Source organism: Polypterus senegalus, chromosome 6 (assembly GCF_016835505.1).
Source record: "Polypterus senegalus isolate Bchr_013 chromosome 6, ASM1683550v1, whole genome shotgun sequence".
In the NCBI taxonomy this organism is placed as follows: Eukaryota; Metazoa; Chordata; class Cladistia; order Polypteriformes; family Polypteridae; genus Polypterus; species Polypterus senegalus.
The window spans coordinates 92217289-92233170 of record NC_053159.1 but is presented as its reverse complement, the minus strand read 5'-3'; the positions used below and the strand labels follow the sequence as shown (position 1 = coordinate 92233170).

Genomic DNA, 15882 nt, shown 5'->3' with positions numbered 1-15882 from the left:
AAGAAAAAATGTTATTTTGCATTGGCCAGAATATAAATCAGGTGATCTTGGGAGTTATGTATGAGTACAAGATTGTGATGCAATGCAATGCTGCATAATAATATCTGAAGTCAATATCTGATTACTGGAGACATTCAAAAGGAGAACAACATCTGCATCACATAACAATGGATACTACAACTGAAGGCCTGAAACATTCACATGAAGTTGGGAAGTTGGATCAACCACATGTACATGCATGAGGACAGAGTCAGGCAGTTATAAAAATAATACAGAGTACATCCATTTGTTTTCTACACCCTTAGTGTTCATACATAAGCTATGTGAGTAAAGACCATACTGTATATAATCTGTTACCAAAAGATACCTGATCATAAACTCCAGATTCCAGCTGTAAAAAATGTAGCTGTTTATTTCTACAGAATTTGTTTACTTAATATCTTACTTGTTTTCAACTAAACTATGGTGCTACAAATTAATATACTGTATTTAGTATGTTATTAAATTATTAAAAATAGTAACCATTGAACTTTAATAAGTCCTTGTGGCATTTAGAGTACATAAAAAAAACTGCAAATAATAAAGCAACCCTAAATAGGATTAGTAAATTCAAAATGGATGGGTGGATACACTTTAAAATATGTACATTGAAATGACAGTTAAAAATGCAATTTTAGATTTTAAAACCAATAATTATTATTTCAAAAATAAAAAATAATGTGAAACAAAAAAGAAACAATCATGTAAATGAAACTAAACAAATAAAACATAATCAGTGTTAAATTTGAATGGTAGAGAATGTCAAACAATAACATTTTCTCTAGATGTAAGATTTGGGCTGCAAATGCAGTGCAGTGGTTAATGAAGAAAGCAAACTAGATTTCTCATTATATTACAGATCAGTGCACATTAAACTGGAAGATGGTGTCACATGATGTGAAAGTCATGTTACAGGAACCCCACGAGTGGTTACTAGAACTAGTAAGTAGGACGACATAATTCCTGTTCTGAAGACTTTGCACTTGTTTCCAGTTGAGTTTAGAGTTGATTATTTTTTCTTCTTACTTATAAGGCCATTAATGGCCTAGGCCCTACTCTGAACTTATGAATACATACAAACCGGCATTTTATTAATCACTATATGGTAACATATCATAGATACAGAGCTCCAATGCCTTGGAATGTTCTGGCTGCTTGTATTCGAGTTGCTCTGTCAACCTGAAGACCCATTATTTTAGTCAAGCATGTTCTGACTGTAACAGCTATTCATATTGAAATTCTATTTGTCACTCGTATGTACAAAAATACAAACGTGGGAGTGGCCATACACTTTACTGGACCACCTCTTCTGGGTAACCTTGGGTGGCATATTATGCCATTGCTACATTGCAAGTTATGACCCTTACCCATGTGAATTGACACCAGAGGTATTGTATATAATCCAAAGATGAATGGAATTAATTCTCTTTTATGATGATCCATCACATAGCTATAATATTGTGTAATGCTCAGGGGTAGTGGACAATCGTGTAGCCTAGGTCATTGTCTGTGACTTTGTCTGAAATGAACTCTATGAAATCAATTTTGGACCCCCAGAGGTTTATTTTCTCCAGGAATACTGTTGCTTTGTTTTCCTCTCTTCATTGTCTACTGACTACATCTTGCCAATGTACTTATATTGTCATGATTTGTGTATGTTAATCAAATTGAAATTGCTTTGTTTAAGGCTTAACGTTTGTGTACATACAATATGTGTAAATGATGTATGTTTTAAGAATTTCTATCACTGCTTTATAGCTGCAGTATAAACTTGTACAAGTGCTCAGAGCCTGTGCTTATACAAAAATAAATTGAAACTGAGCTGAAAAATTAATATCACAGTGGCAATTTTCCCTTATAAAAGCAGGCCTGGGAGCATGGTAGGATCATGAGCTCTTTTCATCTTTTTGGAATTGCCTGACTCCTTCTTTTTGCACATTCAATTGCTTACATTTTAAAGCATTTTTTTTTCTATTTGATCCAGTTTGCATATACGTTTCCTTCTTGTTTTTGAGCATGTTTTTTTTTTAGTAGACATTAAGCAAAACAAAATTCTATATAAATCCGAATGCTGGAGAGAGAAAACTCTTATTTGCATGGTGTGCATAACAATTGCAGACAGTATGTAAAGTTTTACTGAGTTGGTACCACATTTGTCATTTGAAAAAAATAACTGCTCACTACATGAAGAATGCCTTGAAAAAGTCCACCAAAACCTAAGTGCTACCCTTTTTTTGGCATTAGTATATTTTAATTGTATTCTGCAGCAACTTATCAAAAAGAAACATAGAGAAATTTTAGACTTGATTGACTTCATGCATCCTACAGTAATTTGAGACCAAATTTCATTTCTGTAGTCTTACAAATGTAGAAGTGCTTATCTAACATCCTCTAAGCAACAGAGCCCCCGCCTAAACACTTTTAGTCCAATTAAAAAGACAGCTGTGCTAGAAATAGCATTATACTGTACATGATGCAGCCTTCAGGATAATAGGATTAGTTTTTCCCTTCTGGGGATTTTTTTTTTTTCATTTTACAGTTTGTCACCATTTACTCTCTTTTCAACACTGCAAAAACATAGAGACACAAGGAATTACTTCACAGACCAAGGTTAATATGAAGGGCAAGTGTGCCTTGATTCAGCTCCAAGGTGATGTAGTCGCCTCGTTGACCCTCTCCATGCACCAAAACACCGTCACTGTGTAAACTCTTAAACTTCAGGGAGATGACATCCTTTACAGTGCTCATGGACTTCTGGTTAAAGCGATAGAGCAGAGAACTCCTTCCATCAAAATCGGCAACATCTGACTCTGGGGAAAGAAAGGCAAAAATCATTGGAGAAAGGCTGGATTAGGAACATTAATTGATCACTGCTGAAAGAAAACTAGAATAGAAACTAATTTAAATCTGTTCAATGCATTAACTTATGGTGGTGAGATTTTAGAAATAATTATAATTTACACAAAGTTATTAATGAGCATAAAACCTCATCGAGACAGCTCATAAGAAAAGACAGTGAGAACAAATTTATATAATTTAAAGACCTATAAAAATATCACAAATAGTGTATAAATTACTGAAGTAATAACAAAAATAATAAAGGGTGGAGCAAGAACAAGTCCTTCACGTGGGATGGAGTCTCATCCTAGTTTAAACAGCAGCAAACACAGTCAGGCGATGAGTACAGAAAGTCCCTGTGCAAGTTTTGCTCTGTTCTGTTATCTGTTTGTCTGCTGGAGAGAAGACATGCTATATTAATGGGAATAATGTATTTTATTGTGTTTATGCAGGCTACATTGAGAGGTTTGTGGAACAATATCCCTTTATAAGTGCTCCTAGGAAATACACAATTTAGCAATTTGTGAAAAATGGTGTACTACTGGCTCTATAAGAACAGTACTCAAACCATTCTGCCTGTAATCTAGAGGTTGTTGCCAACTTTGTCAGTGACAGAAAGAGGTCCTTGAAAATCAACATGGCAATTATCACAACAGATAATTGTGTGATGAAGGTAATTTCAGCATGTACTTTTGGCTGCTCCCATTTAGCGGTCGCCAAAGCAGATTATCTGTCTCTATCTATCCCTGTCTTTTACATCTTTTTCTGCTACACTGACTGCCTTCATGCTCCCTCTCACCACATTCATAAACCTCCTCTTTTCCTCTTGTCTGGTGATTTCATCCTCAAAATTCTTTTCCCAATGTACCCCTCATCTCTCCTCTGCACCATTTCAATCTAGCCCCTCTCACTTGGTCACCAAACTATTGTGCCTGTGTTTCCCTGTGATATACTCATCTCTAATCCTGCCTACTATTGTTACTCTGAGCGAAAATTGTAGCATCTTCAACTCTGACACCTCCAGTTCTGCCTCCTGTCTTTTTGTCAGTGTCACCATCTCCAAACCATGCAACATAGCTGGTCTCAATACCGTTTTATAGACCTTCGCTTTCACTCTTGCAGTTACTCTACTGTCACAAATCACTCCTATCACCCTACTCTACCCAGTCCACCCTGCCTACACCCTTTTCTTCACCCTTTTCATTGCTTTGGACTGTTGAACCCAAGTCCTCCATCTTATTCCTACTGACTCTCATTCTCCTTGTCTCCAGTGCATACCTTTACCTCTCCAGGTTCACCTCAACCTGCTGTCTATTCTCACTACAGATCACAATGTAATTTGTGAACATCAGAGTGCACGGAGACACCTGTCTAGCCTCATCTGTCAACCTGTCCATCACCACGCTAAACTAGAAAGGGCTCAGAGCAAATCCTTGATGAAATCCCATTCTCACCTTGAGCCAGGCTGTCATTCCAACCAAATACCTCATACTGTCATACACACTGTCCTCATACATATCCTGTACTACCATCACATACTTTTCTGCTACTCCTGACCATAACTCCTCCGTTGACAGTCTGATACACTTTCTCTAAATCCACAAACACGTAATGCAATTCCTTCTGATCTTTTCCATCAAAACTCCTAAAGCAAACATAGCATCTGCAGCACTCTTTCCTGGCATGAAACCATACTACTGCTCATAGATCGCTACCTCTTCTCTCAGCCTAGTATCCATCACTCTTTTCCAATATTTTCATGGTGTAGCTAATCAACTTTATACCCTTTTTGTTACTGAAGCTCTGCACATCTCCCTTATTCTTGAAAATTGGTATTAATATACTTCTTCTCCACCCCTCTGACATCTTCTCACTCTTCAAGATTTTGTTAAACAATCTAATGAGAAACTCTTTTGCCATCTCACCTAAATATCTCCATGCCTGCACTGGTATATATCATGGCCAACTGCTTTTCCATTTTTCATTCTCTTCATAGCTTCCCTCACTTCAGCTTTATTGATCTCCAGTACTTTGTGATTTGTTATCCACTTCATCCAACCTACACTCTCTCTCATTTTCCATATTCATAAGTCCTTCAAAGTACTCCTCCACCATTTCAACACACTCTCCCCGCTTGTCAGCAAATTTCCATTTGCATTCTTTTTTCACACTGACATGTAATCGTGTCCTTCCCTCCTCGGTCCCTCTGTCTGGCCAATCGATACGAGTACTTTTCTCCTTCCTTTTTGTCCAGCTTCTCATATAGCTCAGCATACTCCTTTTCCTTAGACTTCACCACCTCTCTCTTCACCTTGTGCTGCACCTCTTTTTGTACATGTCTGCTTTCATCATCTCTCTTGTTATACCAACTCGCAGCATGTATTACTTTGCCTTTTCCACATGGCTTCAGTGTGGTAAAATGGGATCAATAGGCTTATTGTGCTCAAGGGTAACTTCAGGGAGTTCAGACAGTTTGAATCCATGTTAGAATTTATGCTAAAAAGCTTTTATTTTTGTGACTGTCATAACAGACCTGAAGCCCACATGTTATGTCAACGCAGGGCCTTTATGGTCAAAAGCCTATCCCATGAAAAATGCCTGATGGCTAATAACAGAAAACTAATAATGATGAAGATGATGTTGAGGATGTTAAATGCAGTACCGTGTACCATTTGTATAATGTACTCTGTATAACCAATACACTGAGTACAATATATGAAGAATGAGCCACTTTGTTGCCAGGTTCTGTTTTCAAAGCCATTTCCTTCTGTTTACCCCTATCTTTGTACAATTTGCTGCTTCAGAAATTTTAACATTGATAAAATGCAGCATGTGGAGTACAGGTCAAAGTAAAATGTGTATCCTTCTGCATAACGTTCATCCTCTTACACACAAGGAGAATAATCAAACACAAATAGTTCAACTAGCTCTATGGGGCTAGGACGCTGAGTCAACCCCTTCTTGGGCATTCTTATTACGTTTTACAATACATCATTTTACAAAAGACTGTATGTTAGGGCAAGGGTAGTAATAAATCTCTTTTTTGAATTCAATAAATTATTTAATGTTATAGAGCTATAAATTTTATAATGCACAGCAGATGTAGTCAGTTATTACTAATAATTATCACTAACATACCGTAGAAGAATCTGATATGCAAGCTGTACACAGTTCAGTACCCTGGCATGGTGCCACTGCTGACCTTGGAAGACCCTTAAACATATTCTCACAAATTATCAAAGGGAAGGAAGATAAGCTTTCCGTGTATGTGTCAGTCTATTTTTAAAGCAAGGTTTATGCATTCACAATGTGAACTGACACAAGAAAATTAAGTTTAAGCATGCAAAAAGAAATACCTCCCACAAGGTCAAAAATATCTTTGAAAATATATATAGATCATACTGAAGTGTCTGTTTAGAGTAATTAAATAGCATGTTGTAGAAATAATAATAATAATAATATTTCAGTTAAATTAGTTGTCACCTTTGTCTTCATGATAGAAGTTTCAAGGAAAACTGAGTTGTTCCTAAAGCTCACTTCACCTTAAAGTGTACTCCCTAGAACTGTACTTTAAAAATGACTGATTAACTTCTGTAGAGTACAGTTAATAGATAGATATAGCAGAAACAAGAAATAAGTTGAAGCCCATACAAATGACAGAGCTAAATGGCATCAAGGATGGTGGTTATTCTAGGTATTTCTGAGACACTCAGTGGCCACTTTATTAAGTCCATCTGATTGTTAAATTGAATAGCCTGCTCCTCCAAACAGGCAACCATATTTGACACAATTCCATTTATATAGCATGCAGACAATTATGCCCATTTCTTAGTATTCTCAGTGGCTAACCTGGACAGCGGCATGGAGAAGCTCCACCTTCCTTTTTGGTCCAGTTGACCTCATTGAATTGCCAGCTGGCGACAGGGTTAGTAAGCAACTGTGTGGATGGTGTTAAATGGAACAGTAGTTGTGTGAGTATTCAAGAAAATGTGATGAAAGTCATCATCTAAAAATATGAAACGCCACTGTACCATCTTGCCTCTGGGAGCCCTTGAACCCGTCACCGTCGGTAATGTTACCTATGAGCTAAGCAGTGAGGCAACAGCATAGCAAGGGGATGGTGAAAAGTGCAAAGAGCTTTTATTAAAACAACAAAAAAAACAATGTTTAAATTAAATAGAGTGCAGTGTCCAAAGTTCCAATAAATAATCCATAAAAACAATGGTGCAACATGGAGGTTAAAAAACAAAAGATAAAAAGTCTTCTTAAAAACAACGAGGTTAAAATAGCAAGAAGCATTCTTTTACAATAACGACAACAAGCCCGGTGCCTTTTTACTTGGCAGCTCTCCTTTTTCCTCCATCTGGGCTTCTCAACAGGGGAGTCGCCCTTCCTGCAGCTGGCCTTCTCTTCACGCTGCTGTTGTTCGTTCACCTCTCCGATCCCTGGCTCCAATAGGCATCACCAAACAGCGACCTGGGATTCCCCAACGACCAGGGCTCTCATGCTGGGGACACCATGTCCCAAGTCCCAACTCCCGCAGCCTTCTCGGCCATACGCGGCCAGTCACCCACCTTCCGGTCATTCCCGCCCTTCATAATTAACTCTGCAGGAGTGACCACTACTGCTACTCCTCGGGTGTCGGCCTAACACCCAAGCTCCCTACTCAGCTGCCATGAGCCCGCACTCGCTCGCTCATTCTCCTGCACCGACTTTCTCTCACTCTCTCTCTCCACTGCTTCCTGTCTTCTCCTCCTGCAACATCCCGTTCGTTCTTTCTTTTTCTTTTTTCCCCTTAACCGCCTCGGGCTTCTCTTTGTAATGGATGTGGCAGTTGTGGCAATCAGCAGCTCCCGGGAACAATTATGGAGCGGTCCGTCTGCCACCTGTGTACTTAGGCGAGAAACGTCCACAGCACGAATCCAACCGGGAACCGCTTCGGCCACACACCACCATGTCCCCTCGCCAAACCACGGGCACGGTGATTATTTATTTAAAAGTGGCCCTTTTGTCGTGTGCTATGGACCCACTACACCACATTCCACCCCCCATAAGCCACCAGTTGCATTGGAAGGCTCCATGCCACTGCCAATCCTGTGCAACTGGCAGCCCAGGTCCACAGCTCTGCCGCTCTATAAACCACACTGCACTTAAAACAATAAAAGCACTAAAAATAACCCCATAATAAAACCAACCCAAGCCCCACTTCATAAAAATAGGACATTAAAAGAATAACAACTTTTAAAAGACAAATAGAACAATCAATAAATAAATGTCCATAAAAAAGCTCTGTCTATTAAAATGTCCTCCTCCGGCTTGGGTCTGTGGGTTCTTTAAACAGCTTTCACCAATCCCACTTGCTGCACTGTCTCCTCTTCTGTCCCCACTGCCAGCTCATCCCACCGCTGCCACCAAATGTGATGATGCGGGTTCGTTGCATGCTCCCATCTTCTGTCTGAGAGCCCTTGAACCCGTCACCGTCGGTAATGTCACCAATGAGCTTAGCATTGAGGCAACAACATAGCAAGGGGATGGTGCAAAAGTGTCAAGTGCTTTTATTAAAACAACAACAAAAACAAAGTGTTCAAAATTCCAATAAATAAATAATCAATAAAAACAGATGTGAAACGTGGAGGTTAAAACCAATAAATTGAAAAACAATCCTTTAAAAACGACGAGGTTAAAATACTGTAGGCAGCAGACTTTTAAAAACAACAATAAGCCTGGTTATTTATTTATTGGAACTTTGGACACTGCGCTTATTTTGAACACTTTGTTTTTGTTGTTGTTTTAATAAAAGCACTTGACACTTTTGCACCATCCACTTGCTATGTTGTTGCCTCACTGCAATGGCTCCTAGACAGAAGATGGGAGCATGCAACGAACCCGAATCGTCACAGTTTACCACAGGAACCCAGAACTAAGAAGCTGAAACTGTAAACCAAGCTGCAAATTGGAATGCTGTGAGTCTTTAACCAGAAAGCTTTAAACACTGCAGGCAAGATTATTTGAGGTTATTAGACACTGTACTTAGCTCTATCCTGGGTTTATGAAGCAGAGCATTGTAATACTGCACTAGTGCCATTTGGGAGACAGTCCCTAGCAGCATTGCCATACATCCTAGCAACCAGTCACAAACTGCTGAAGATACAAAATGGCATACTTTAAAATTAAATTGCAAAAATATTTATCCAAAACTAAATAATTAAAAAAACACAAATGTAGAGCCATTACTTTGGTGAAAACTCTCAAATTGATCTATAAAAGGGGAATGTAAGGATTAGTAACACATCTAGTGAAGCACATCTGGACACATCTTCAGTGATGTTCTTGTAATCATTGGGTGTTTTGGGTCTTTCGGTATTATACACCCTCCTCTAGATGACCCAAATGGGGCTGATCAGACCCTAGCTTGTGTGCAGCTGGCCAGTTAGCTACTTTGCCTCACATGCATCTCATCCCATTCTTTTCTGGTCTAATCTAGCACTGATGGTTTCTGCGATTACCTTCAGTATTTGATCATGTCACCAGCAGTATCTCCCCTCCCCTATGGTCTTGGAGCAGCAACTGAGTACATGCTCTAGAGTTTCATGTTTTGAACATACAGTAACTGCTGGTCTTTCTGCTTTACCCCAGAGACAGAGGTTTGTAGAGATTTATTGGACTGGGTAAAACATTGTAGACTGCTAGAACAAAAAACTGCATCCGGGCTGACTCAGCTTTCCAAAACTCTTCCCATGTCGCCATCTTCTACAGTATAGAGCCCCACCTTATTCAGGCTCCCTATTGTTTCATTGTTACCATCCTGAAAATCCTCACCTCTTCTAAAGCCTTTTCACCTCCCTTTGTACAGGCCATGCCATTTGAAATGATGCCCATTGCACTCTGCCTCGTGTAATCACTTCCCACAGGGTACTGTGGTGCAGTCTTGATTCTGCTCACTATACTGCCTTATCTGCACGCCAAACCTGGAAGTGCTGAGGGGAAGAGGACTGGGGACACCCGGAGTGCTTCCGGGTACGCAGCCGGCACTTCCGCCACACTGGGGAGTGCTGGTGGAAGGTTGCCAGAGCATACCTGGAGCACATCCAGGTGCTGATAAAAGGGGCCGCCTCCCTTCAGACAATGGCTGGAGTCGGGAGTGCGGAGGACAAGGTCTCTGGAGGAGGCAAGGAGGCGGCCTGAAGAGTGAAGGCTTTGTGTTGTGCGGCCAGGACTTTGGGGACTGGGGAACTGTTGAACACTATTTTAAATATGCACTTTGTAAATAAACGTGTGTGGGGTGATTTGGACGTGTCTTCCTGTCTGTGTCCGGGTCATGTTCCACAGCTCATAACTAGCTTCTCTGATGTAGTTGGTTCATTTTCACCTGTTGAAACTGTAGGAGTAGGAGTCTTACCTTCCCTCTCCACATAACCAATGTGTGTAATTTGGCTGATTAGAAGCTCATCCAAGCCCACTCCACCAGTCTCTTGAGTCTCTTCAAAATTCACTGTTTAAGATTCTGTGGTAACTATAAGGTCATCCATGAATGTCCTATCGGGAGGATGGTGTGTGGCGTACTTTGTCTTGGGCCCCCGACAATCTGTCTCTGAAGCCTTTATAATCATGTTCATCAACAACAAAAACATGGTTACAGAGATGGTACACCCTGTCATTATTCATCATCTCTATCTTGTGCCAACCGGACACCACTGCCCCAGAGGTGACTCTCATCCTGAAGATGATGCAGTAATCAGCAATGAATCCTTGTGTTCTGAACATGATGTTTGGTTAGCATGAGATCTACATCATTATGTGGTATGTAACCATACGCATTAGCTAGGTTAACCACAATACTGACAGATTACCTTTATTCTGCCTGACTGCTATAATGAGCTGGGTTACCATCTTCGTATGATTGACGCAGCCTGAATTATGATATGTCACCTTCCTGGACTGAGATATCTAAGTAGTTGTTTATTCTAAGGAAGCTGGAAAGCTGGTTAGAGACTATGCTGAAAAGACCTTTTCTTAAACACTCAGTAGGAAAATTGTGCAGAATGCTAAATGTTTCAGACACAAAAAATTGTAGCATGGCATCCCAATTCTTAATACAGACATTTTCAAGAGGTTTAGTTGTTACTGGATGCAAAATTAGAATAAGTAGAATGTATGATGTAAGTGTTTTTGATCATGGTTTGATGGTTGATGCTGGACATGGTGGTTCCTGCAGTTTGAAAACACCTCTGTTGCTGGCATTTTCATTCACTCTGATCTTACAGTCTACAGAAAATAGGGCTACAAACAAGAAGCATCCAGTGAGAGGCATTTCTGTGGATGAAAACAACTTGTCCTTGAGAAAAGATGGGTAACAGTGACCAGACTCATTCAAGCTACTAGAAATGCCACAAATACTCTTTAGCTTAGCTTTTTAGAACCGAAGGCCATCTCTGAGTGCAAGATCTTAAAATGGGAGGACAACAGCAGCAAAAAAAATAATCACACTGGGTTTCAGTCACTAAAAATAAAAAATTGCAATGTGCAAGTGACCATAAAAAGGGAAAGATTATAAAAAAGTTTCTCTTTCTTGTTGTCAGTGTTATAGGATGTTGGTGGTATTGTATTATATGTGTGGGTAATGTTTTTTTGGCAAATATTAGGCTTCTTAATATCAATTGAGCATCATTTGAATTCCACAACACAGCTAAGCCTTGTTGTTGACCATGTCCATCCCTTCCTGGTCACAGATTATCCTTTTTTTCAAATTGATTCTTCCAGCATGATGATGCTTCATATCTCAAAAAAGTGTAATCTCAGGCTGGTTTCAACAGCTTCTTATTGATGTCAGTTTGCTCCAGTGTTCTCCCCAGTCCTTAGTTCTCAATCTAATAGAGCATATAGAGTGATGATAAATGCAAGGTTTGCAGTATTAATATATGGCCAATAAATCGGTAGGAACTTTGGGATACTATTGAATTAGCAGGAATCAAAGTCATTAAAGAGTGGTTTCAACAATTAAATACATGTCTCAAACCATTTACACTGTTCTGGAGTTAAAACAAGATTTTACCAAATATTAAATTGGCATGCCTAATAAAGTGGCCACTACTGGGTGCATACTCACAACACAAATTTATTCTGTACTAGTAAAAAGTTAGTATCTACCTGATCTATAGTAGCTGCAAAATCTGTCCATCCATTTTATCAATTTTTAGTCCACTCTATGGACATAGAAAACATACAGAGACTGGCATAAGGCAGGAGATTACCCTAGATGGGATGGCAGTCCTTTACAGAGCACATTCATATACATACAAATGGCATAACAATTGAGACACAGATTAGCCTAAAATGTACTTCTTTGAGATGTAAAAGGAAAAAGTGACACCTAATTTCTTTAAGTGTAAAAAATATTGGCATTTCTTTATGTGTAATACATGTGACAAAAGCACAAGACAAGTACCTTTTATTTAAAGAGTCAAGAAACCACTGCTGTCACAGCACTTACAAATAATGGTGAAGTGAAGTAGAATTAAGTGTTTTGCATTGTAATACCTGAAGGGGTCACCCAAGGGCAGCAATACACCATGGGCCATATTTTTTATGGTTACTGTATATTGCAAAAAGTTTAATCATATTTCTCACAGAAAAACAAAGACCATCATGCCCCTGAAAAGGCATAGGGACTTCTCAAACTTCAAAATCCTGTGGCTGTGCAGACACATTTTGTATGAATGTTCTCTTTCTTACTGAAAGTCCTGACCTTCGTTTTCCAATCCCTCACATTCCCTTTACTGTCCAATATACATATTATATTGCTATTGCAACCAATTCAGGAAAGAACTTCCTCTCTGGCCCTTGACACACTCGAAAGGGAAGTGTGAGCTTCATTCAACTCCAACTGCTTTAGATTATTGATCTCTGTTTCCTCGTCTGCAATGTCTTTGGTTTTTTTTCAATGCTAGAATTAAAGAAACCGTAACCCTAACCCTAATTTTTTTTATAGTTTTTCTAACCTGTCTATTGCTTACTCTGTATTATTTCATCTGAATACATTGTGGTAAACAGATTTAGATTTAGTACAATTATACACATTAGCCTAAATACTGTAAGTTGGAAAAATTCCGAAAACACAGTTTTACTAATGTACAGGACTAATTTTCAACAACAGAACCAGTCTGCATTTGTTTTATAAAAAATGATCTAATGCTCTCAGGCGACACTTTTCCTTGCCATAGTATTTTAAAAATAAATAGGTAATACAAGCACTAACCCACGCACTGGCACAAATCTCACTTACCATTTCCTGACAAAAAAAAATAAAATTTGTTGATGTTACTAATCTATATGTACAGTATAAATTATTGTTAGCTTTCTCCATCATAGCTTTTGGATTCTAAGACCATAATTACCATTTTTTGGTAAGCACGTTGCATTATGGGTATACACACGATTAACAGATTTAGTTTTTTGGCTGTTTAATTATGAGAATAAAAAATTGAAACATCTACGCTAATAATTGCGTTTTGGTTATAAGAACATGCTGAGGAATAAAATGCAGTGCTTCTTAAACTTAACAGACCTTAAGTGCTTGAAGGCAAGCTAAGCATACAAAGTAATATCATTTTTAAGTCTCAGGGAGTGAAAACTGTTCTGGCAAAGCTACATTCTTTTCTTTCTCAGCCTGCAGAGTGCATACAATTTTAAACAAGCAGACCACAAATGGCAGAGGAGGTGTATTGGTGTATTTCATTTTTAATTATTTTTATTTATTTAAAATGTATTTTTTATTTATCAATAAATTTATCTCACAGCAATTCACATTAGGTGAAATATGCATGTTCTCCAGAGACAATAGGGTTCTCCGTTCAATACAGTCATAAAGAAAGCGATTTTATTCAAGGAGTTCCAGCATAAAGGTTATGCTTTACTCCTGCTTTATGCATCAAAGATTCACACCATTTATAAGATGTTAAATAATTTTTGTTGTTTTTTTATTATTAAAGGCACATATACGTATGGGGATAGTAAACCATAAGTACCTAACACACAAAACAGCTCTACATATAAAACCTTTGCTGGTAAGTGAGAATGTTCCTCCTCAAGTTCCATCTTCAAGCTTACAGGCTAGGATGTAGAAGAGACCTTTAACTCCAACCCTTGGCATATTTTTAAAGCAAACCATAAACCATCTTCTTGCCTTATGTTGTTTATTTGGGGTTTTTTTGCAATTGTATGTCATAACATAGCCACTGTTAACTTGAAAAGACCTTCTACTTCAGGTTAGACTAACTGTACATGAAAAATGATACTTCAAAGAAACTAACTTTAATGTCTACAATAATATGCTCTACTTATTCTTTGTGAGCATATAACTAAGAATTAAAGAAGCAACAGAAATATTAAGGTAATATGTGAGACAGGCTGCTATTTAAAGAAACTGCTGGGAATACATTTATTATATGAAATAAATTACAACGGGTATATTTATAAAGAAAATGTTGGCAATATTTAGCAGTAAATTAAAAGAATTCATATAACTGGTGCTAATTAATTAGGAAATTTTTCGATCATAATTTAATTATATATGAAACAGACTGTAGAAAATGTTAGCATGAACACATCTATTTTAGAGATGAAATGTCTCCAGAGATCTCTAGTATTAATTATTTTTTATAATAATGCTGAAGAATAGTTACTCTCATTGACCGTGAAGTTTGTTTCAGAAGAATGTTATAAATAGATGAGTAAATAATACTTTCCAGAAAACTAGGTGAGGAAATAATCATAATTACAGTAATGTTTAAATATTACTTTCATACCTTTGAGTGAGTGTTAAATGATATAGGGTTTTTAAGTAATTTTTTACAATAACGTGATATAATTAATGGTAGGTCTTGGGAATATTCTTTAATATTCAAGTTTTTCCAGTTATATAAACCATTAAGATCAGGTTCATCCTCATGACTTGCTGTGACTCTTGTAACTAGTGAGGCTAACATCACTATTGTCTGCAAGGAAGTGCAGTAACTGTAAGAGGCATGTTACAGAATTAATTTTAGACAACTAGGGTATTGATTAATCTATAAAATCACTTATTCTGCTTTTTCTTAACCTTTCACCATGTAATAATGATATTGTACAATGACTGGAGAGGCTTCCCAATTGGGGTAGATCATGAGAAGCATGACGTCTATGGTCTTTGATGAAAGTACTCAGCAGCTGCCTGTGATGTTGGAAGGAATGAGAACCCTTCAACTTTCAATCTTTTAGTACATGAGCACAATAATCACCTAATTTAGTACACTTATTTTTTAGTAGAATTGCTAGTGGGAGCTGGAACCACTACAAGTTTTTTTTCTTGAGCATCAACCTGGCTAGAGTTTTTACTTTCCGGACCATCTAACCATAGCATTAAAATAATCATTAGAGACCTATAAAATGAGTTTATCAATATAATCAGTACCTGCTATTCTACTGTTATTATTACTGACTTGTTTATTTTATTACTTTATTTATTAAATATTTTTGTACCTCATTTATTTTTTTGGTTATTTATTATTTGTAATTTTTTTTACTTCTTATAAAGTACATTTTTTTATGAAAATATAGAATAAAATGTTGTGGTTGTTATAATTTTCTATAAGGATACTGTTAGCTGAAGTATTTGTGTTCCTCTCATCCTTTGTCAATGACCATTATATTGACATATTGCTTTGTTAATCATTTAGATTACTTCTGTTTTACTGTGTTTAACATAATGTATGTTTTTAACTATACAAATATTGTGTGGATTAATATCTTACTGTTAATGCATTATAGCTGCAAAAATGTATAAGCACTCTGAGCCTGTACTCAGTGTGAAGCACTAAACAAAAATGATGTGAACTGAACTGAATTTGAAGCAATACACTATATCACATGCAGAGGAAAAAGGACTGCTGAGAATTCCCATGTTGGTATTATTAAGAATTAATTCAAGATATAAGATTTTTACTGTCTTTTTGTCAGGAATGTGTGGTT

The 15882-nt window shown here is 37.6% G+C and overlaps 1 protein-coding gene across 1 annotated transcript in view; it reads right to left on the bottom strand.

Annotated features, from left to right (window-relative positions):
• The window catches only part of LOC120531259 (contactin-associated protein-like 5), a 558381-nt gene that overhangs the window by 199300 nt on the left and 343199 nt on the right, over window positions 1–15882 (bottom strand). The window contains exon 5 of the mRNA XM_039756505.1: window positions 2646–2849. Coding sequence (XP_039612439.1) covers window positions 2646–2849 — 204 coding nt within the window. The remainder of the gene's footprint in view (window positions 1–2645; window positions 2850–15882) is intronic.